This window comes from Enhydra lutris, unplaced genomic scaffold (genome assembly GCF_002288905.1).
Source record: "Enhydra lutris kenyoni isolate GAN:26980312 unplaced genomic scaffold, ASM228890v2 scaffoldscaffold23, whole genome shotgun sequence".
Lineage (NCBI taxonomy): Eukaryota > Metazoa > Chordata > Mammalia > Carnivora > Mustelidae > Enhydra > Enhydra lutris.
In genome coordinates, this window is record NW_019154107.1 from 18,961,396 (window position 1) to 18,984,938 (window position 23,543).

Genomic DNA, 23,543 nt, shown 5'->3' on the forward strand with positions numbered 1-23,543 from the left:
GACAACTTAATAAATATTTCTATCCTGACAGCTTAGTAGCCATATAAAAAAGTAATATACCTAAATTGAAAGAAAGTAATATTTTTATTTCAATCTTAAATAGCCATGCACAGGATGTGTGTTCCTGTTGGGCACTATCCAACTTCTCACACCTTGGAATCTAATTGGATACTGCCACCTCCATTTCCTGTTCCATGTTGATTTTTCACACAGCATATTTTTAAAATCACAGCTGAAAATCCAGCTTCACAAAGGAAGTGGGCATAGAACTTTCTAATGATGAAACTGTTAATTACCTTAAGCTGGTAGTTTGTGTGGCCAACAGTTGTTGAGTATCAATGCATTTCCTTTAAAAATATAAAATATCTTCACATTCTCCATGAATTTGCTGCAGCACCCTAGGGGCCCTTGGTACACAGGTTGGGTACCAATGTGCTAGTTCTTTGCCAAGCCAAAAAGCATCTGGCTATGTCCTCTTCCCCAAAACAGTATGCGTCTAGCTACTCCACCTCTACTATTAAGGGAAATGAGATAGTTCTTCTAGAACAAAAAGTGTTCTTTAGAACAAAAATGTGTTCTTTTAGAACATGAGATGGTTCTTTTAGAACAAAAAGTGTTCCTCCAAAGGGAGCACAAATAGAAGTATTCTACACATTTCAAAAGATAGTTTCTCTTGCTAAAAAATGGATATTTAAGTGCTGTCTTACTAGAAACTTTGCTGTCAATGTATTTATTTCACAGTTGTATACTAAGTTTTCAGTACTACTTTATAATCAGAGGCACAGTCCATGGTTTCCCAGGTTCTAGTTACTTAATCTTTAAGTTCTTCCCATTCTGCCTTTTCATTTATTCCACACTTATTAAATCCTATTCTTAACCAAGTTCTTTACCAGGTGTTACAAAAGACAGGTTAGGTAGGTCAAAATATTAATATATGGAGCTCTGCCCTCAGGAAGTTTACAGTCTCCAGGGGGAACCAGATAGGCATACCAAAAATTACAGTACAGTTTAATTAATTGCTGTAATTGAGGTATTCACAAATACTGAGAGTCAATAGCACCTCTGTCTAATGAAGTGGGTAGTAGAATCTGGGGAAAGTTTTTAGAGGCTGTTACATCTAAATGGAATAGTTCATTAGGCAGAGGAAATATTAGTTACAAAATTAGGGAGGCATAAAGAAATGATGAATGATAAGATACGGTTTGACAGGGATAAGGTGCATGGTGGGTGTAGTGGCCGAAAAAACCACCCAGTAGCCGTATCTTTGCCATCTTTCCCCTTCTTTCCATTCCTATTACCACCACTCTAATGCATGAGCTCATTATTTCTTAATCTGGTCTATTTTAAGTAGCCTTTTACCTGGACTTTATCCCTCCGTTTTCTCTTCAGCCTACTCCCAAATCTGTTGTATCTATACATTTTTCTAAGTAATGAAGTAGTATTCTAAAATCTTGAGTGCTATTGAATAGTTTAAATATTGTAGTTTAATACTGAGTGCCTCTATGACATGGCTATTGGCCCCCATTTCCAGTTTCACTTTCCACTCCTCCTCTTTTGAATCTTATACTCAGGCCCTACTGACCAAGCTCACTGTACCTTATCTATGTCCCTTGCTTTATTCAGTTGGAAACTCTCATTCACTATTTTGTTTTCCTAGGATGTCTTTCCTCGTCATATTTGCACATCCTGATCCTACCAATCCTTAAAAGGCCAGCCCAGAAAAACTTTCCAGGACTCCCCCTTCCATGTTACTTTACCACCCCCAAACATATGTACCCAGTAGAGCTATGCCTGCCTTCTGACCTCGAAGAGCATCCACCATAGTCTGTCTTTCATTAGATTTCTTTGTGTTTCTTTTATCCTTATTATCTTTTACACTGAAGAACCTTGAGGGCAGAGGCCATCTGCTAGTCATCTTTGTAATTTGTCATGATCTCCTACATGGTCTATATTCGGTAAGAATGTCCTAAGAAAAAGAATTGTGTTCACTTAAAAAAATGTAAATATTTGCAACTTTAAATAGTGGCTACTTCAGTGAAATCAGACCCAACGTGAGAGAACTGATTGGATAATTAGACATTTTTTGGAGGTGGTTCTTAATTTGCAGGCCTTATTGTCTGCTGTTTTCCAGCAAATGTTTGTATGTGATTACACTTGCACTAAAGATTTTTTGGCATTAAAATACCAGTTTTAGTGTCCTACAATGCCTTAAGAACTATATTCTACAATGACATATTTTGTTTAAGGCAGTAATTTAGGTAGTTACTTGAGCCATTCTCATTTATTTTTATCCTTCTCTTTTGAAGAGAAGGCATTGGTGAGAGCTATTTATTTTGAAATTATGAAAAAGTAGTTACATTTTTAAAATAAATACACTTATTTAGTAGGTACGTATGTATCAGTGTTAGATTTTAAATATTTTTACTAGTAAGGATGTTTTCTAATTGAATCTAAAGAAAACAGTTTAGGTTTTTCTTTATTTCCTTAATGAGAGAAGTACATGTTTCAGTAACACCTCAGTGTTCTATTCTCAAAATAAATTTGCATCCTGTATACTTGTCATATCATTTACTCTCTGCTGCAGGTATACAAATGATTCCAGATAGCTGTGGGCTGGCTCACACCCTTTGATGAGAAGGAAGCAGAGGAAAGTGATCGTTAGTTTTAAACATCACTGCCTTAGTTTTGGAAGTCCACATATAAGCCCTTGCATCTTGGGAAGTGCCCAGTGTTTTACGAAAATGTAGTCTGATCTTATCCTATAGGTCCACGCTGCTACCTTCCCTTATTTTGTTTCCACTTTGAAACACTCCTAATTCTGATATCATCCATTAGATTTCCAAATTGCTTTGATGAGGACCTAACACAACTTCCTGTTCCTAACATATGGCAGACATAACTAACCTATAACAATATCATTACTACTGGTCAGATTCTTACTGTGGGTGGTATCTTTTACTTTTTAATTTTTTAAAAAGATTTTATTTATTTATTTGACCAAGAGGTCACAAGTAGGCAGAGAGGCAGGCAGAGGGGGTGGGGGGAGCAGGCTCCCTGCTGAGCAGAGAGCCAGATGCGGGCCTCAATCCCAGGACCCTGAAATCATGACCTGAGCCGAAGGCAGAGGCTTAACCCACTGAGCCACCTAAGCGCCCTACTTTTTAATTTTTTTTAAAAATCTTTATTTTTTCATTTAAATTAAAGTTGTTTAACATATAGTATAATATTGGTTTGATGAGTAGAATTTAGTGATTCATCACTTACATATAACACCCAGTGCTCATCCCAACAAAACCCCCCTCCCCTCCTCCCCTCCAGCAACTCTCAATTTGTTCTCTATATTGAAGCATCTCTTACGGTTTGCCTCTCTCTTTCTTTTTATCTTACATTATTTTTCCTTCCCTTCCCCTATGTTCATCTGTTTTGTTTCTTAAAACCCACATATAAGTGAAATCATGGTATTTATGTTTCTCTGACTGAATTATTTTGCTTAGCATAAATACCTTCTAGTTCTATCCATCTTGATGTAAATAGCATGATTTCATTCTTTCTGATGGCTGAGTAATATTCCATTGAATATATACCACCTCTAATTTATCCATTGATCTGTTGATGGACATCTGGGCTCTTTGTATAGTTTGGCTCTTGTGGACATTGCTGATATAAACCTGTGCCTTACGGGGCGCCCGGGTGGCTCAGTGGGTTAAAGCCTCTGCCTTCAGCTCAGGTCATGATCCCAGGGTCCTGGGATCGAGCCCAGCATCAGGCTCTCTGCTCAGCGGGGAGCCTGCTTCCCCCTCTCTCTGCCTGCCTCTCTGCCTACTTGTGGTCACTGTCTGTCAAATAAATAAATAAACCTGTGCCTTTTCCAGTCCCTGTGTTTGGAATCTATGTTCGTATCCTTTGGACAAATATGAGTAGAGCAAATTCTTGATTGTAGGGTGCTCTATATTTAACTTTTTGAGGGACCTCTATACTGTTTTCCAGAATAGTTGTACCAGTTTGCATTCCCACCAATAGTGTGAAAGTTTTCCCCTTTCTCCATATCCTCCTTGCCAACATTTGTTGTTTCCTGTCTTGTTCATTTTAGCCATTCTGACTGGTATGACATGGTATGTCATTGTGGCTTTCATTTGTATTTCCCTGATGCTGAGTAATGTTGAAGCATTTTTTCATGTGACTCTGAGCCATTTGTATGTCTTCTTTGGAGAACTCTCTGTTCATGTAATCTGCCCATTTCTTGACTGGATTTGTTCTTTTTCGGGCGTTGAGGTCTTTATAGATTTTGGATACTAGCCCTTTATCTGATAAGACATTTGCAAATATCTTCTCCAGTTCTGTAGGTTGTCTTTTAGTTTTGTTGACTGTTTCCTTTGCTGTGCAAAAGCTTTTTAGCTTGATGAGATCCCAATAGTTCATTTTTGCTTTGTTTCCCTTGCCTTTGAAGACATGTCTAGTAAGAAGTCGCTGTGACTGAGGCCAGAGGGAGTGCTGCCTGTTTTCTCACTCCAGGATTTTGATGGATTCCTGTCTCACATTTAGGTCTTTCATGCATTTTGAGTTCATTTTTGTATATAGTATAAGAAAGTGGTCCAGATTCAGTCTTCTACATGTGGTTTTCCATTATTCCCAATATCATTTGTTGAAGAGACTGCCTTTTTGCTATTGGATATTCTTTCTTGCTCTGTCAAAGATTAGTCGACCATGGAGCCGAGGGTCCATTTTTGGGTTCTGTATTCTGTTCCATTAATCTAGGTGTCTGTTTTTGTGCCAGTACCATACTGTCTTTTTTTTTTTTAAGATTTTATTTATTTTACAGAGATCACAAGTAGGCAGCGAGGCAGGCAGAGAGAGAGGGGGAAGGAGGCTCCCCACTGAGCAGAGAGTCCGATGTGGGGCTCGATCCCAGGACCCTGGGATCATGACCCAAGCCGAAGGCAGAGGCTTAAACCCACTGAGCCACCCAGGTGCCCTACTGACTCAATTTCTTTGCTGGTTATGGGTCTGTTCAGATTTTGTATTTCTTCCTGTCTCAGTTTTAGTAGTTTTTATGTTTCTAAGAATTTATCCATTTCTTCCAAATTGCCTAATCTGTTGACATATAATTGCCCATAATATTATCTTATACTTGTTTGTATTTATTTGGTGTTGATTGCGATCTCTCCTTTTTCTTTCATAACTTATTTTGGGTTCTTTCTCTTTTCTTTTTGATAAATCTGGGTAAGGGTTTGTTAATCTTGTTAATTGTTTCAAAGAACCACCTCCTAGTTTTATTGATCTGTTCTACTGTGTTTTTTTTAAAAATCTCTGTATCATTGATTTCTGCTTTAATCTTTAGTATTTTCCTTCTCCTGCTGGTTTTAGGCTTTATTTGCTGTTTTTTCCTGTTCCTTTAGGTTTAAGTTTAGGTTGTGTGTTGGAGACTCTTCTTGGTTCCTGAGAAAGACCTCTATTGCTATATACTTCCACTTATGTCCACCTTTGCTGCATCCTAAAGGTTTTTGGATTATCATGTTTTCATTTTTGTTTGCTTCCATATACTTATTTATTTCTTCTTTAATTTCCTGGCTAACCCACTAATTCTTTAGTAGGATGTTCTTTAACCTCCATGTATTTGTGGTCTTTCCAAGCTTTCTTCTTGTGTTTGACTTCAAGTTTCATAGCACTGTGGTCTGAAAATATGCCTGGTATGATCTCAATATTTTTGTGCTGCTTGAAGCCTGATTTGTGACCCAGTATGTGGTCTATTCTGGAGAATGTTCCATGTGCACTCAAAAAGAATGTGTACCCTGGTGTTTTAGGATGAAATGCTCTGAATGTATCTATGAAGTCCATCTGGTCCAGAGTGTCATTCAAAGCTATTATTTCCTTGTTGGTCTGTAGATGATTTGTCCATTGCTGTGAGTAGACTGTAGAAATCTTCTACTATTATTATTAATATTAATGAGTTTAAGTTTGTTATTAATTGGTTGATATAATTGGCTGCTCCCAAGGTGGGGGCATAAATATTTATAATTGTTAGATCTTCTTTTTGGATAGACCCCTTTATTATGATATAGTGTTCTTCTTCATCTCTTACTACAGTCTTTAGTTTAAAATCTAGTTTGTCTGATATAAGGATTGCTAGTCCAGCTTTCTTTTGATGTCCATTATCATGATAAATATTTCTCTACTCTCCTCACTTGCAGTCCAGAGGTGTGTTTGGTTCTAGAATAAGTCTATTGTAAGTAGCATATTTAATCTATTCTAATACCCTATGTCTTTTGATTGGAACATTGAAGTCCATTTACATTCAGAATAATTATTAATAGTGGTGAATTTAATGCCTTTGTATTACTTGTAAAGATACTTTCTGTAGATTATGTCTGTTCCTTTCTAATCTGTTTTTTTTTTTTTTTTTTTTTTTGGTCTCTCTTTCCCACTTCAAGGGTCCCCTTTAATATCTCTTGCAGAGCTGGCTTAGTGTTCACCAATTCCTTTAGTTTTTGGTTATCTTAGAAACTAAACTCTTTATCTCTCCTTCTATTCTGAATGACAGCCTTGCTGGATATAGTATTCTTATCCGCATATTTTTCCCATTCAGCATGTTGAATACATCATAACATTTTCTTTTGGCTGGCCACGTTTCTGTGGACTGGTCTGCTGCTAACCTTATGTGTCTACCCTTGTAGGTTAAGGATCTTTTATCCCTAGCAGATTTCAGAATTCTCTCTTTATCTTTGTATTTTGCAAGTTTCACTATGCTGCGTCTTGGTATTATCCTGTTTTTGTTGATTTTGAGGGGAGTTCTCTCTGCCTTTTGCACTTGAATGCCTGTTTCCTTCCCCAGATTAGGGAAATTCTCAGCTAAAATTTGTTCAGATAAACCTTCTGGCCCTTTTTCCCACTCTTTTTCTGGGACTTCTGTGATATAGATATTATTGTGCTTTGTGGAATCACTGAGTTCCATGTCTGTATTTGTAATCTAATAGTTTTCTTTCCAGGTATATAATTTTCCATAATTTTATCTTCTGTATCACGTATTCATTCCTCCTCTTCCATTCTCGTTGTGATTTCTACCAGTTAGTTTTGCATCTCAGCTATAACATTTTTTATTTCAGCCTAACTAGTTTTTAGGTCTTTTACGTCTACAGCCAGGGTTTCTCTGGTGTCTTCTATATTTCTTCCAAGCCCAGCTAGTATTCCTTTAATTAATTAATTAATTAGCTTTTATTTTTCAGAAGGAGTTTTACTCAATGAAAATATGCACTGTTAGCATTAACTGCTCTCCCCAAATGATAAATTTCTCCAAATAGTATATATTTATAATATTCATCATTGTTAAAATTTATTCACATTCTTCAGTTATTCTCTTTTGGAGAATATTTTGTTTCATAGAGTTCTAAATGATGAAAGAGGTGGTAATCTGTTGATAAAAAGTCAGGTGTGTGTGATAGATATTGCAAAAGTTTATGGTCCTATTCATTTATTCCCTATGGTTGTCAGATGTTGTCATGGAAAAGTATAAGTCCATCCATGTCTGCCAACCAATGATGAGTGTGTTTAGATCCATTTTTTAAAGATTTTTATTTATTTATTTGACAGAGAGATATCACAAGTAGGCAGAGAGGCAGGCAGAGAGAGAGGAAGGGAAGCAGGCTCCCCACTGAGCAGAGAGCCCGATGCAGGGCTCAATCCCAGGACCCCGGGATCATGACCTGAGCCGAAGGCAGAGGCTTAACCCACTGAGCCACCCAGGCACCCCTAGATCCATTTTTGATACATAATTTTAACTTCTTGACAACAAGATGCCTGAGTTAATAGTTTTGCCTGAGTTAAAAGTAATGGAATGCTCTCTTTGCAGACCACCGTACAGTTACCAGAAACTTCTTTTTGGTTGTAGTGATGGTTTTAACGCGTTTGTGAACTTCATCAACATCCAACCATTTTCCAGACCACTTACTTTCATTTTTTTTGTCAAAGCTCCTTTTCAAAATAGGTCTCCTCTCTTTCAAATATTAAAATATTAGACCACCTCTAATCATCTCAGTTTATGATCCTCGTCAGTTGGTTTGTTACCTACCAACAGTCTTACCTTTCCTGTTGCAGCCAGGTATTGAGAAATTCTAGCAGAAAGTTCTAAGTCTGGTTTAAGGGCTCAAATTGCTGGTTTTTTTTAAGATTTTATGTATTTATGTGACAGACAGAGATCACAAGTAGGCGGAGAGGCAGGCAAAGAGAGACAGAGGAAAGCAGGCTCCCTGCCGAGCAGAAAGCCTGATGCGGGGCTTGATCCCAGGACCCTGAGATCATGACCCAAGCCGAAGGCAGAGGCTTTAACCCACTGAACCACCCAGGTGCCCCTCAAATTGCTGTTTTGAGGTTAGCTTCCACCATGGCTCTTAATTGATCTTTATTTAAAACAGATTTGGGTCTGCCTTGAGGTTCATTTTTCAGACTCACATTTCCAGAATAAAATTTTTCAAACCACCAGCGTATAGTCTTTTCACTAACAGAGCCTTCTCCAAAGACAGAATTGATGTTTTTTACTTGGTATGGCTGCACTATATCCTAGTTTAAATTCATATAAAAACAGTATTCACAAATATTTCAAAGATATCGTACTATTCACTTATGTAAAAGGTGATGATTTCTCTGAGTGTTTTACTTGTCCCACCCTGTGGGACAAGATTTACATGCAGCAGTCACCTGTTGGTCACACTCAGTGCATGACTTGACCAACTTCACTTTCTTGGTGTGAGTTGAAGACTTGGTCATCTTTAGCGGCGGTGACGGTGGCAGCAGCAGCAACTTGGGCTCCTTTAAGCCTAGCTAGTATTCTTATGGCTGTTGTTCTAAATTCTTGTTTAGATACAATGCTTATATCTGTTTGGAGCAAATCCCTGGCTGTGATTTCTTCTTGATCTTTGTTTTGGAGAGATTCCTTCCATCTTGTCATTATGTCTAGGTTTCTGTCTTTTGCATTTTGAAAGCTTGTTATGTTTCCTGCTCCGTAGCGTGGGACTATATTAAGGGTTCATACACTGACTAGGGCCTGGTGCTTCAGGAAATGTTTCCAGTGTGTGCTGTGTGCACTCAGCCATTGTGTTTTGGCTGCTATTTCCCACAGGTCAGTCCTCTGCAGAGCTCCTCCTTGTGTCCAGTGGGGAGTGTTTGGACCTTTATGTAGGTGTGCTTTTATTTGTTTGATAAGGTAAGCCTGATTTAAAAAAAATAAAGAAGAAGAACCCTGATCCAAGAAAAGAGTAAAGGAAAAAGAACAAAACAACAAAGAAACAAAAAATTGTAAGCCTGATTCCAAAGAAAAAGAAAGGAAGAAGGAATAAAGAAAGAAAAGAAGCCTGAATCAAAAAATTAAAAAAGTCAACAAGTAAAACAACAATTGAACAAAAAACTATAAGCCTGTTTTGAAAGACAAAAAAAAAAAAGTAAAATTTTTAAAAATTTAAAAATAATTTAAAAAAGAAAGTCTGGTCCTATTTCCACCAGAACTAAAGCTGATGCTTTGGAGTACTCTCTGATCAGTAGACTTGGTACATGCAGAGGACCTGTGTTGGTCTTCTGAGGGAGAGGCCGGCTGCACTGGCTCACAGACAGACCTGCCTTACTATGGGTGCCCTGGCCTGGTGCAGGGGCATGGGGTTTGGTGTAAGCAACTTCAGTCTCCACTGGAGGTGCTGTGTTTTTCTCTCTGAAGTCGGACCTTGCTGGTAGGAGCTGGGGTGGAAGATGGTGTCACCCACCTTCTCAACCTGGGGGTGGGGGGGAATTCACAGCTGCTGCTGTTCGGGAGGCCCTCACAGAAAAGCAAACAATCTCCCCTCCTTTGTTCCAGGCTTTTTTCAGATACCTGAACTGAAAGCAGTTCTGTGTTTTATCTCTGGCCAGTGGCTGGGATTCAAAATTCCAAATCTTAAGTGACCTGGCAAGGTGCAGGCCCGCTGCCCTTCCCTAGAGGAGAGGCTTACAGCACTGCGTCCAGCACCATTCTGCCCCATAAAAGCAGTCCCACTGCTGCGCCGGTGTCCAGAGTATGTGGTGAAGCACAGCAAAAAGTTGTCCCCTGCTGTTTAATGGCTGCTCTATGGCTCCTGGTATATATATGGCTCCTTTTGTCTTTGGAGAGGCAATATACACTCTTGCAAATGTACCACAGGAAGGGGAGCGTTCTCTCTCAGTGTGACCCAGGGGATCCCCACTCCACAGTGTTTTGCAGGAACCCTACCATTCTCTCCGCTCTCTCTCTCTCTCTCCTTAACCTCTCTCTGCGAAAAGGGCTTCCTCCTCTCAGAGGCACTGCAGCTTTTCTCTTTCTCAGTTCATGTCTGCTTTTCTCTTTCTCAGTTCATGTCTACGAACCTCTTATCTGCCACATTCTCTTCCTCCAATTGTGCAGATTGTTTGCTTAATCCTTAGATCGATTTCCTGGTTGTTCAAAATGACGTGATGTTGATCTAGCTCTGTTCAGGGGATGAGGCGAGCTTAAGAGTCCCCCTACTACTCTGCCACCATAACTCTCTGGGTGGTATCTTCTAATTGACAAAATTTATTTGGCAAATGAGAGAAAATCTACTTGTGAGCATATTCTACGTAGACTTCTCAGTATTATCTTACCTTGTCGCCCAGTACAAGAAGTACAAATACTATGTTTGTGGAATGCTCTTGGTAATTTGACTAGGCTGGGATTAGAGAGCTGTGTTCTGCTGCTATACATTACCTTAGAGCTGCTTAACTTTCTGAATTAGCCTGCTTTCTGGTTACAAGGGTTGGCTGCTTTCCTTGACCCCCTTTTCCATGTAGATAGTACATAAGAAAATTGTTTCTGAGGAGAACTGTTTTTTCTCTTAAAGTCTTAAACTACATCGTTGTTGATTATTTGGTTTGTTTTCAAGAAAACTGCCCCAAATCCAGGGATATCTTAGACTGTATTAAGGAATCTATTGCATTTAAAAATAAGGAAGCAGACAGTCCGGACCAGTTTTACACTTGTCAGACCACTCATAGAATACTGCACTCAGTGTAGGACACTATTTTATGAAATAAAGATGGTGTAGACTCCTGTCTATTTTATATGGCCAACAGATGAAGAATCCAAACAGGTCTGCTAAGTATCAAAAGAGAAGCCTCAGCGGAAATCAGTCACTGTCTTCATGTATTAGGTGGTCTGTTTATGGAAGGGAATTGTCTGTCATTTCAGAAGGCATAAATAAGACCAACGGCTAGAAAATTGTTAATTCAGTGAAATGTCCTTTGATAAAGGACTCTGTCATCAAACAAATATGACAAATGTATGTATCATATTTCTGTTCTAGAATTTTGCAGATACAGATTAAATACATGTTAGGGTCCCTAAAAAGTCATGCAGTGAAACATCTTGTTAAATTTGTTAATGCCAACATTCCATTGTAGTTAGACCAGCAGCACCAGCATTACCTGGAAATGTATTAGAATTGTATCTTTCGGGGCGCCTGGGTGGCTCAGTGGGTTAAAGCCTCTGCCTTCAGCTTAGGTCATGATCTCAGGGTCCTGGGATCGAGCCCCACATCTGGCTCTCTGCTCAGCGGGGAGCCTGTCTCCCCCACCCCTCTGCCTACTTGTGATTTCTGTCTGTCAAATAAATAAATAAAATCTTAAAAAAAAAAGAAATGTATCTTTCTTAGCTCTACCCCAAACCTATAGAATCAGAAACTCTGGGAGCTGGGCCCAGTAACCTCAGTGATAATAAGTCCTCAAGGGGATTCTGATGCTGCAAATGTGAGAAGTACTGCCAGAAAATTTCTCTGTTTTATTTTTCCAATTCAGCAGCACCCTTTTCATTTCTTTTGTACTACTTGCCACAGTTTTTGTTTTTTACAATTTCTTCTAATGATATTCTTTGACTCAGCAGTTCATTTTTATAGATAGTTATCCTTCTGTGGTATAGAAAGAAGGAAACTCTTATGAAAGGCTTACCATAGTTTTCAGCCTAATGTAGGTGCCATCCAGGTGGTTTGGATACTGTAAAGAATCCTAAGTAATGAATCCATACCTTCTATGAAGTGAAATACTCATTTCTCTGAGGTAAACCTTAAGTTCATTGGTATTGTTGCCATTTTTAAAAGAACACTTATTGTTTTTCATTTACTTTAAAATGTTCTTTGTGAAATGTAGACTTTAACATCTTAAAATAATCTGTAATGTGCCCTTTCTTTTGTTAAAAATCAATAAGATTAGAGACTTTTCTGATTTCCTTGCATTAGCAGAGATTAAGTTCTTGTAGCATTGTATTTATCTATACAAAGAAGTATGAATGGCACTTTCAGAACAATGAAATTACAGTTTATAAAATGATTATGTAAAAAATAATTCCCCATAGGTGTACCTATAACTAGTGCCTTATTTTTTTCAGGGGGTATCATAAATGTGTATTTTGAGTGTTTATATGAAATGCTTCTATAAGTCATATGGAAGAATTTTCTTTTTCTATAGGACAGTGAAATTGGGTTGATTTATTAAAATATCACAATATATTTAACTTAAATGTATTTGGGACAAAAGTATTAGTGTTCCTTGGAATGAATTATGGCCAAATTCATCTAAATTTCTTTTTTTTTTGTTTTGTTTTCTTTTTATTTTATTTTATTTATTTTCAGCATAACAGTATTCATTCTAAATTTCTTGATACTGTTTTGTCAGCTTTTCTTTTCATACAAGTAAGGGTTCCCTGGTATTACTAGGGCAGTTTGAACTTTATTTTTATTTAGGGGGACAGAGACTGGTAGTCTGGAGATTGGATTTTGATTTGGTTGCTGGTGTCCAACAGCACAATGCCTGGATGCATCCACTTACAACACCGGGTATAAGTGGTGCACTATTACTATATTTAGACACCGATGGTTAGGGGCACCTGGGTGGCTCAGTGGGTTAAAGCCCCTGCCTTCGGCTGAGGTCATGATCTCAGGGTCCTGGGATCGAGCCCCACATCGGGCTCTCTGCTTAGCAGGGAGCCTGCTTCCCCGCCTCTCTCTGCCTGCCTCTCTGCCTACTTGTGATCTCCGCCTATCAAATAAATAAATAAAATATTAAAAAATAAATAAATAAACACCAATGGTTGGTAGAATGTGCTAAAGTCTGAATCTAACCACGAATTATGTCCCTGTCCCTGTCCTTGCCCAGGGCAACTGCTACTGTGAAAGGACATGCTCACAAGAGGAGGAGGGCAGCAGAGGTGGTGGTTTGGAGTTAATGTTACATCGTTGCTGACTCAGGGGAAGAGGTTGAGGATGTTGGCCGTGGTTTCTAAAGAGCACCTAGCAGTTGTCACCTTGTGCATTAAGCTTCTGCATGTTTCTCAAATTATAATTTTATGCTTATGATTTTATCTCTTCTTAGTTTTCCTCACAGGAGAAAAAGCCAATTCAGTATTGAAACGCTACCCAAGAGCGAATGGACTTTTTGAAGAAATAAGACAGGGCAACATTGATCGTGAGTGCAAGGAAGAAATCTGCACATTTGAAGAAGCAAGAGAAGCTTTTGAAAATACGGAGAAAACCGTAAGTATCTTGGCAGTTTTTAAGAAACGTTCACAGCTTTGCCTACCTTTTGGATGTGGGTTTGCAATCTGCATTCCCGAATTGTGGGCACTGCTATCAGTTACAGATCGATCCCAAATTACATTTGCGAAGAACTCTGGAATGGCATCGAGGTAAGGATACTCTGTGGATGGGAGGCGGGTTCACTTCCCCGTGTGTTGGTCTGTCTTTGAGGGCCCCTGTTTCCCCAGGACCCTGCTGAGCTGAGACTGATCATCCTAGCAAGGGGGGAGGGCTTGTGTCACATGAGGCTGTGATGGGGAAAGTCACCGTATCATCACCTTACTCTGCCACATCAGTGAGAAAGTGTGGAGGAACCTAATACATACTGACACTGTTTTAAAATCTCTCACTTCTTGGGGCGTCGGGGTGGTTCAGTTGGTTAAGTGTCCAGCTCTTGGATTTCAGTTCAGGTCATGATCTCAGGGTCCTGGGATTGAGCCCACATCAGGCTCCACACTCAGCAGGGAGTCTGCTTAAGGATTCTGTCTCCCCCTCTGCCCCTCCTCCACGCTCTCTCTCTCTAAAATAAATCTTTAAAAAATATCTTTTACTTCATGTACAAAAGAGAACATATCCATATTCAAACTCCCTACCCCACTCTGAAGAATACTCCTTACTTCTTTTTACTCTAGATGGCATGCTATTCAAGGAGAGCAGGAATGGGAAAGCAAAAGGCAGTGGTATAAATTCTGTGGCACTGCTCTGCAGTTGAAAATGGCATTACCAGGGGTAGCCATTATATAAAGATCCATTTTTGTGCACTGACCAAGAAAGTAACACTAGGTGCTAAACACGTGATGTCAGATGTGCTTAGCGGGATATCAATTGTGTCTCAGAAGCAGCCAATATAGCAGTTTTGAAGAAAAGGGTTTGTTTGCTTTTAAAGATTTATTTATTTATTAGAGAGAGAGAGAGAGAGAGAGAGACTATGAGTGGGGGGAGGGGCAGAGGGAGAGAGAATCTCAAGCAGACTGCTTGCTATGGAGCCCAGCCCAGGGTTTGATCCCACAACTCATGAGATCACAAGTTGGATACTTAACCCACTGAGCCACCCAGGTGCCCCAGAGAAAGGGGTTCTGATCTTTTGTTAGGTAGAAAAGGACCCAGAAGTTACGAGGAAGGAGTTCGAGGAGAGAGGATCAGGGAAGCACCATCATTGGATTCCAGTGTGCAAAGCAGAAGCAAAGTCAGTGTATAAATTGATAAGCTGTGAGCATCAGTTTTTATATTTGTACTTATTTTTTATTGATGTATAATTGACATACTCTGTTAGTTTCAGGTATACACCATAGCAACCGGACAGTTGCATACATTACTTAATGGTCACCACCATAGTAGGCATCTTCTGTCACCATACAGTGTTGTCACAGTATTACTGGCTGTATTCCCTCTGCTGTACTTTTTATCACTGTGACTTAGTTTATATCTGGAAGTTTGTGCCTCTTAATCCTTTTTATCTATTTTGCTCATCCCCCATCTACCTCCCCTCTGGCAACCACCAGTTTGTTGTCCATATTTAGGGTCTGTTTGCTTGTTTTTCAGGTTCCACGTATAAGTGAAATCATACAGTGTTTATCTTTCTCTGCCTCATTTATTTCACTTAGTTCAATACCGTCTAGGCCTGTTCATGTTGTTGCAAATGACAAGATCGCATTCTGGCTTATGGCTGAGTAGTATTCCACTGTGTGTGTGTATACCACATCTTCTTTGTCTTTTTAAATTTTTATTGTATTATGTTAGTCACCATAAAATACATCATTACTTATCTGTTTGTTTATCCTTGAACACTTAGGTGGCTTCTGTATCTTGGCTACTGTAAATGATGTTATAGTAAACATTGGCATGCATATATCTTTTTGTATTAGGGTTTTTGTGTTCTTTGGGTAAACACCCAGTAGTGGAATTACTGGGTCATATGATATTTCTTGCTTAATTTTTTTTAAAAGATTTTATGTGAGAGAGACAGAGTACGAGTAGGGGAAGGAGGTGGAGACCGAGGAAGAGGGAGAAGCAGACTTCCCACAGAGCAGGAAGCCTGACGTGGGGCTCCAACCTAGGACCCTAAGTTCATGACCTGAGCCAAAGGCAGATGCTTAATTGACTGAACCACCTAGGAGCCCCCTGTTTTTAATTTTTTGAGGAGCCTCTATACTGTTTTCCACAGTGGTTGCACCAGTTTACATTTCCACCAACAGTGCATGAGGCTTTCTTCTCTCCACATCCTTTGAAAACATTATTTCTTGTCTTGTGGATACTAGCCGATCTGACAGCTATGTGGTGATACCTCATTGTGGTTACGATTTGCATTTCCCTTATGATGAGTGATGTTGGGCATCTTTTCATGTCTCTATTGGCCATCTGGATGTCTTTTTTTGGCAAAATGCTTTTTCAGGTTCTCAGCCCATTTTTAAAATTTGATTATGTGTTTGTTTAAAGTGGTTTTTATTTTTTTATTTTAAATTAAATTTATTTATTTCTTTAGTGACAGAGTTGGGGGAGGGACAGAGGGGGGAGAGAAGACTGCACTGAGCATGAAACCTGACTCAGGGCTCAGTCTTATGACCCTGAGATCATGATCTCTGCCAAAATCAAAGTCGGATGTTTAACTAACAACGGAGCCCCCCCCAGGTACCCCTAAAGTATTTTTTAAATTTTAAATCCCACAGTTATAAATGAAAAAAAAATCATCTCCAGTCCTGTCATGCAATCACAAAGCACTGTTGGCCTTTTAGTTTCTTTCTAGCTATTTTGCCGTGCACCTGCTTAGTTCTCATTTGTTTTATTTTACACGTTTTTATTTTTCTTCTTATGAAATTAATATATGGTCATTATAGAGAAATTTAAACTATAGTAAAACAGGAATAAAATCATTTCAATTTTTAGCACTGTCAGTTTTCAAATTTTGGCATATATTATTCTAGCCTATTTTTAATATATAGATAATTTTTAAATAACAGTAAGATTGTAGTATAAATAGTGCTTTATAGCATGCAGCCTTTAATAAAATCTGGTTCGTGTTTTTCAAACAAGCAAAGCTTAGTTTTTGATATTACCTTTTTTCAAAAAATACAAATTTTAGATATTCTACCACCATTTTCATAAAGCTAATGACTTTTCTTCCTGCTTTATCATTCTTCTGTAATGGAAAGGTAAGAAGTTTAGTGGGAAGATATTTTGAAATTATGTAAATCTTCTATTCTTCATCAGCCTATTACTCAGTAGTTTTAACATCTATTGATGGTTCTTGACCAAATCAATAAAATCATAGTTGCTAAATGGTGATTTCTAACTCCATCATATGTACATTTATTGGCTGGCATTCCACTATAGGCAGGAATTTTCCCATTATCTAGCTGTCTGTCTGTCTATCTGTCTAGCTATCTTTTAGTACAGACTCAAAGATTACTTTATAACAATGAACTGTAATCTCTTACTGTCACTGTTTTGATCAGATTGTCCCAAATTTGGCTAATGGAAGTTTCTTTAATTTCAAACTGGTTTCTCTGTCTTTTTGACATTATCATTTTATTTACTTATTTTTTTTTTATTTGAGAGAGAGCACATGCATGTGCACACAGTGAGGGGAGAGAGAGAGGGAGAATCTTAGGCAGGCTGCACACCCAGAGCAAAGTCTGACTTGGAGCTTGATCTCACAACCCTGAGGTCTTGACCTGAGCTGAAATTGAGTCAGACGCTTAACTCACGGAGCCACTCAGGCATCCCTGCTTATGGCTTTTTTTAAATGCAATTTTTTTTTAGGTAGGCTCCACACACAATGTGGGGTTAGAAATTTCAACCCTGGGATCAAGAGTTAGATACTCTACTGAATAAGCCACCCAGGTGTCCCTGCAAGTGTTTTTTCCATTTTTATTGTAGCCATAAATTAAATACATTTAATTGAATGTGGATTTTTTTTCATAGTGGAAAAGCCTTCTACACCATAGTTAGAGAGGAATTCACACAGTTTCTTCTCATATACTTGAGTTTTTACATTTAGATCTCTGATTCACTCACTAGTTTATTCTTTTTTTTTTTAAGATTTTATTTATTTATTTGACAGAGATCACAGGTAGGCAGAGAGGCAGGCAGAGAGAGAGAGGAGGAAGCAGGCTCCCTGCTGAGCAGAGAGCCCGATGTGGGGCTAGATCCCGGGACCCTGGGACCATGACCTGAGCTGAAGGCAGAGGCTTTAACCCACTGAGCCACCCAGGCGCCCCTCACTAGTTTATTCTTGAGTATAGTGTGAGTTATGGATATGATTTTTTTTCACATGGCTATAGAGTTGTCCAAAGACCATTTCTTAAAAAAAATCCCTCTTTGCTTCAGTGATTTTTCGTTGCCCTTATGCATCTTAGTGCTTGGCTGTATCTTCCCGCCCACAGAGATAGGATGCTGCATTTCAGCAGTCTCTGAAGCAAAGAGAAGAAACTCCTTCAGCAGTTGCTCAAGCAGTTCTCCGTCCTCTCCAGCATCACCTTTCTTCTCTGTAGATTCATTCTCATTAGTCTACACACCTTTAAAAAGAACTCCCTTCACCCCTCATCCCGCTCCAACAACTACCTCATATCTTGAAACTCTGTTCTGTCTGTACTCAGCTCCCCTGGTGAGGCTTCCCAGTGCCATGGTTTGGAAGGCTAACGATCCAAATTTATATCGTGGAGGGCCACCCTGAACTGCAGAACTGTGTGACTCACTGCTTACTCAGCATCTCCTCCAGGATTTGAATACATTTCTTAAAGTCAGCATAAAAAATTCATGTCCCTTCCGCCGAAATCTGCTTCTGCCACAGCCCTCCTGATTTCAGTGAGTGGTAACTCTGTCTGTCCATCTCTTTGCTAAGCCCCCAAACCTTGTTGTCATCCCTGACTCTTCTCTGTTTCACATGCACATCCCATCTGCTGATAGTGTTGATTCTAACATGAAAATGTATTCAGAATCTAACCACCTTTCACCTCTCTCTACCTATTACCACTTTACATTCCAAGCCACCGTCCCTTGTCTGTATGATTTCTTGGCGCCCTAAAAACAGCAGGCCAGAGTGATCCTTTAAAGTGTCTTCTCTGAAATGTTCCATCTTCCTCAGTTAATGTCAGAGTGCTCAGCCACAAGGCACTGTACTGGCAGTCCCCGTCCCTCTCCTCCACACCTTTGCTGTGGCTGCAATTATTTCTTTACCACATCTCCTCTGACACTCCGCTCCTCCATCACTTTGCTGTGGCTTTCTTGTGGCTCCTTGGAAATACAAGGACAGCGCACGTCCTGCTGGTGTACTTACAGTGCATGACTTTGGCACTTGTGCTTTTCTCTTCCAGATAGATATGTCTGAGCTCCCTCACCACTCTCAGATCAAGTTCACTTTCTCAGCAAGAACGCATCCTACCTTAAATTGTAACCTCTTGCCCCTTCTCTGAATTATTTTTCTTCCAGCGCTTCTCACCAGCTGACAGTTGATTTTATTTATTGTTGCTTTCTCGTGAGAACTGTTAGCTCTACGACAGCAGCATTTCTTGTCTGTTTTAGTCATAGCTGTGGTCCTTAGCATATAGAACAGTGCTGGCATATAATAGGAATTAAATATTTGATGTATGAATGAAGAATGAACGACTGGATTGGCATATTATGGGGTACATTTATTTCATAGGAAGTAGTGACTTAAAACTTATTCACAAATTAGCTGATAGATGTGGGCTTAATTTTAAAAGCTTTTTTATTATTATACTGGTATTAGGTTCCTTTCCTTTATGGTTTATAGCTTGTCCTCTGAGTTAGTTTATGCCATGAAAGCCATACCATTCACAATAAGATGTGCCTTAAGTTTTTTGGTTTAATAAATATAGTAGAAGTAGCATTCTGGTCCTTGATCTGCTTCAGAATAGTGTTTGTTACATGTTAAGAAGGATCTGCTCTGTGTTAAGAAGTACTGAACACAGTTTCATCTTTGAAGTTCATGACTGATGAATTCTGGCAGTGCAGAAAATGATTGACTTTTGGGATTTGCATTTTGCACTTAGACTACTTATTAACTATCTTTTTGTTTACTAAAATTTATCTCTTATTCGTACATATGTACGAATATGTATTATTCATACATATTTTCATCACCTCCAAATCTGAACTGTGTTAATTTAGAAGTATGCTTTCAGTAGGATATGGTAGGGGTTTTTTTGGGTAAGTCTAATTATAACATATAGTGGAAGAAAATGTAGTTCATGGTTCTCATTCTCATTCTCACCATGTAGAAATTTGGTCAGATTTAATCAGATTTGTCTGCTGAGTACCTGCTATAGAAAAGACATGGGACATAAAACAGTGAATAAGCTGACCCTTCATCGTGGCATTTGAGATATGACAGAGACAGCGAACATACACACAGAATCTCACATAGGCGGTAGTTATCAGAATTCTATGCCACAATCTTCTGCTTTGAGAGTAACGTGGACCTGATTTGGTGTCTCAACTCTGCCACCTACTGACTCTAGTGCTTTGTGCAAACATTTTACCTTTCTAAGCATCGATTTCTGTGTCTTTTAAAAAGTAGAAATTATACCTACACCATTAGGTTTGAGGCTGTGCACTTAGCTTAGTGCTTGGCACAGAGGATGCTCTCAATAAATAAATTCTGTTCTATTTTTTAAGGTCCTGCATTATAGTCACTTTATTTCAGAATCATTATTTGATCTCTTCCATTATCTCCTGTTTTCCTCTCTATTGGCCCATCAAAGTACTTTGCATGCTAGAATTTTAAATTTTGATCTAACATAAATAAAATATAAGTAATTCTTTAAAACAACTATTTGAGGACTTTTCTTCATGTATTAATTCTGGTTTATTTGTGCTTCACTTTTCAAAACGGTTGTCCTCAAACTTTACTAGATTGCATAAGACTCAGATTGGCTACTTGTCGAAACTGCATAGTTCCACTTAGCATCCAGATCTGGGTTTCCAATACTATTCCAAGTAAAAGGAACCATGACTGTTTAGGGAAATGGCCAATTCTAGGGCTGGGGCAGGGAGAATACAAGATGAACTAGAGTATACTGTAGTATTAGAAAGTAAGGAAGTGCAAAAAACAACAAATGGGAGCATGTCCCAGGGACATAGGAGCCAGTATGAAGGAAGTCTCAGTAGTCAAAGCTGGAACAATTTGAGTCACAGAGCAAGTAATACAGTATCAAATTATAACCCAAAGCATACAGTAAATGCATATATGTCCACAATGATATGAATGAATGAAAAAATAAATAGCTACGAAAAATACACAGTACACAAGGATTCCAAATTATATATGTGATACTCCCCTTTCGAGGAGGCAGAGCTTAATTCTCTGCTTTTCTTGTGTGTGGTTTGGACTTAATAATGATCTGCTCCCAAATAACAGAGTATGGGAAGTTCTGGGAAATAACTACCATGGAGAAACCTGGCGAACACCACCTTGACCATGTGATCAAGGTTCGCACCATCAGTGATAAGTCGTGTATAGCATGTGATGAGAAGGAATTCACTTCTGTGGTATTTTCCCCCACATAATCCCAGTGGGATCATGAGAGAATTACCAAAGACTTCCAAATTGAGAGACATTCTACAAAATACCTGGCTCCTCAAAATAAGATCATAAAAAAGAAGACTGAGAAACTGTCAGAGACCAGAGGAGACTAAATAAATGATTAAATGAAATATGGGTCAAAAGGTCTTTAATGGAAAAACTAGTGAAATCCAAATCTGTTGTTAATACTAATGGACGGGTACTGGTTCACTATTTCTTTTTTTTTTTTTTTAAGATTTTATTGATTTATTTGAGAGAGAATGAGTGAGAGAGAGCATGAGAGAGGAGAAGGTCAGAGGGAGAAGCAGACTCCCCAAGGAGCTGGGAGCCCAATCCGGGACTCGATCCTAGAAGTCCAGGATCCTGACCTGAGCCGAAGGCAGTCGCTCAACCAACTGAGCCACCCAGGCGCCCTGGTTCACTATTTCTAAGAAATGTACTATCCCAGTGTAGGATGCTTATGTTCGGAGATCCTGGCTGAGGAGTATAGGAAAATGCTCTGTACTATCTTTGCAACTTTGCTGTAATATAAAATTACTGCAAAATAAAAAAGCTTAGTTTTAAAATTCATAGTTCAGGGTCCACAGGTCTCCATGGGGCAAGGAAACCTGCTTTAAAGAGCAGTCTTAGGTATTCTAATGCACATGGTGAGCACATCACATTTTATAAGATCGTAAAGCACGTTGTGCAACTAAAACCACGTAGCTGGAGTACTCAGAGAGCTTTGCAGTGTGTGGTATTCTCAGGGTTGTGGATGACTGGGGTGTCCTGACTAGGTGCATCATGCCAAGTCTTAATCCCATTCCCTGTGTCCTCCATGCTCCACTCTACCCCCATGCTGTGGTTGCATCTTAGAAACTGAGTCAGTACTATCCAAGGGTTTTAGATCTAGGCCAGTGATTGCATTTTAGATAATACGCATCATTCCAAAGTGTTGCTATTTAAATTGGTCTTATATGAAAATTGCTGAAAGAGTAACTGAAGAACTCTGCAGAGCCCCTTACTACTAGATGTGGTTAACAAAATCTACACTGGAAATCTCTGAATTTACAGCCCGTGGCAAGAGGTAGCATGTAGACACCTTTGTGTGGAGACAACAATTACAAGAAGTGTTCCGTGTCTGAGGTGTTTCAGACTTGGTCACTAGTTCCCCAGAGATTTCTCACCACACGCGCGGGCAGAAACTCAGATTCGTCGGCATTACGGAAGCTGCTGTTTCACTGAGCCTCTGACGACACTTGAGCCACTTACTCAGAGCTTTGCCCCTTGAGGGATGAGGGACTTCGGGAAGGAAAGGAGGTAGGAGTTGAGTTTGGGCGTAGACGTGTAGGGGCAGACGTGGAGCATTGCCGCCACCATCTCCCGGCCATACTCTGCATTTTCTTTTTTTTTTTAAATTTTTTATTTTTTATAAACATATAATGTATTTTTATCCCCAGGGGTACAGGTCTGTGAATCACCAGGTTTACACACTTCACAGCACTCACGTAGCACATGCCCTCCCCAATGTCCATAACCCCACCCCCCTCCCAACCCCCCTCCCCCCAGCAACCCTCAGTTTGTTTTGTGAGATTAAGAGTCACTTATGGTTTGTCTCATACTCTGCATTTTCATCCACATCTTCCCACACGTTCTCTAGACCTATCCCAAGACCCTCTGGCGGGGCCAGATGTGAAATTTCCCTTCAACCACATGAGAATCGTTTCCTGGGGCTCCTGCAGGTATCCTCACTACTTCTTTTGGGATCTCTTGAGAATAAGATAATAAGTTATGCAGGGCCAAAGTATGTTTGTGTGTATTTTGAAAATCCTCATCTTGTTCCTGGTCTTAGAGGAAAAGTCTCAATTTTTCACCACCGAGTATGATTTTAGCTGTGGGTCTGTCACATATGGCCTTTATTATGTTGAGGTGTGTTCCCTCTAAACCCACTTTGTTGAGAGTTTTTATCATGAATGGTGTTGGATTTTGTCAAATGCTTTTTCTGCATCTATTGTGATGTAAAGATTTTATTTATTTGAGAGAGCGAAAACATGTGTGTGTGTGCACATGTGAGGAGGTTCGGAGGGAGAGGAAAGAGCAGATTCCCTGCTGAACTCAATCCCAGGACTCTGGGATCAGTGACCTGAGCCAAAGGCAGATACTTAACCGACTGAGCCATGTGGTATATCATACAGTTGATTTGAAAACACTGAACCATCCTTACAACCCCGGAATAAATCCTACTTGATGGTGAATGATCCTTTTAATGCCCTGTTGAATTCAGTTTGCTAATATTTTGTTGAGGATTATTGTATCTATGTTCGTCAGGGATATTGGCCTGTAGTTTTTTTGTTTTGTTTTTTAGTGTCTTTGTCTTGATTTCGTATCAGAGTAATGCTGGCCTCCTAGAATGAATTGGAAGTGTTAATTCCTCTTCAATTTTTGGA

At 39.3% G+C, this 23,543-nt stretch overlaps 1 protein-coding gene across 1 annotated transcript in view; it reads left to right on the forward strand.

The window, feature by feature from the left end:
* Positions 1 to 23,543, forward strand: part of LOC111150452 (proline rich and Gla domain 1) — a 151,070-nt gene that overhangs the window by 76,779 nt on the left and 50,748 nt on the right. Inside the window, exon 3 of the mRNA XM_022507921.1 lies at positions 13,372 to 13,532. Within this exon, the coding sequence (XP_022363629.1) occupies positions 13,372 to 13,532 (161 nt within the window). The remainder of the gene's footprint in view (positions 1 to 13,371; positions 13,533 to 23,543) is intronic.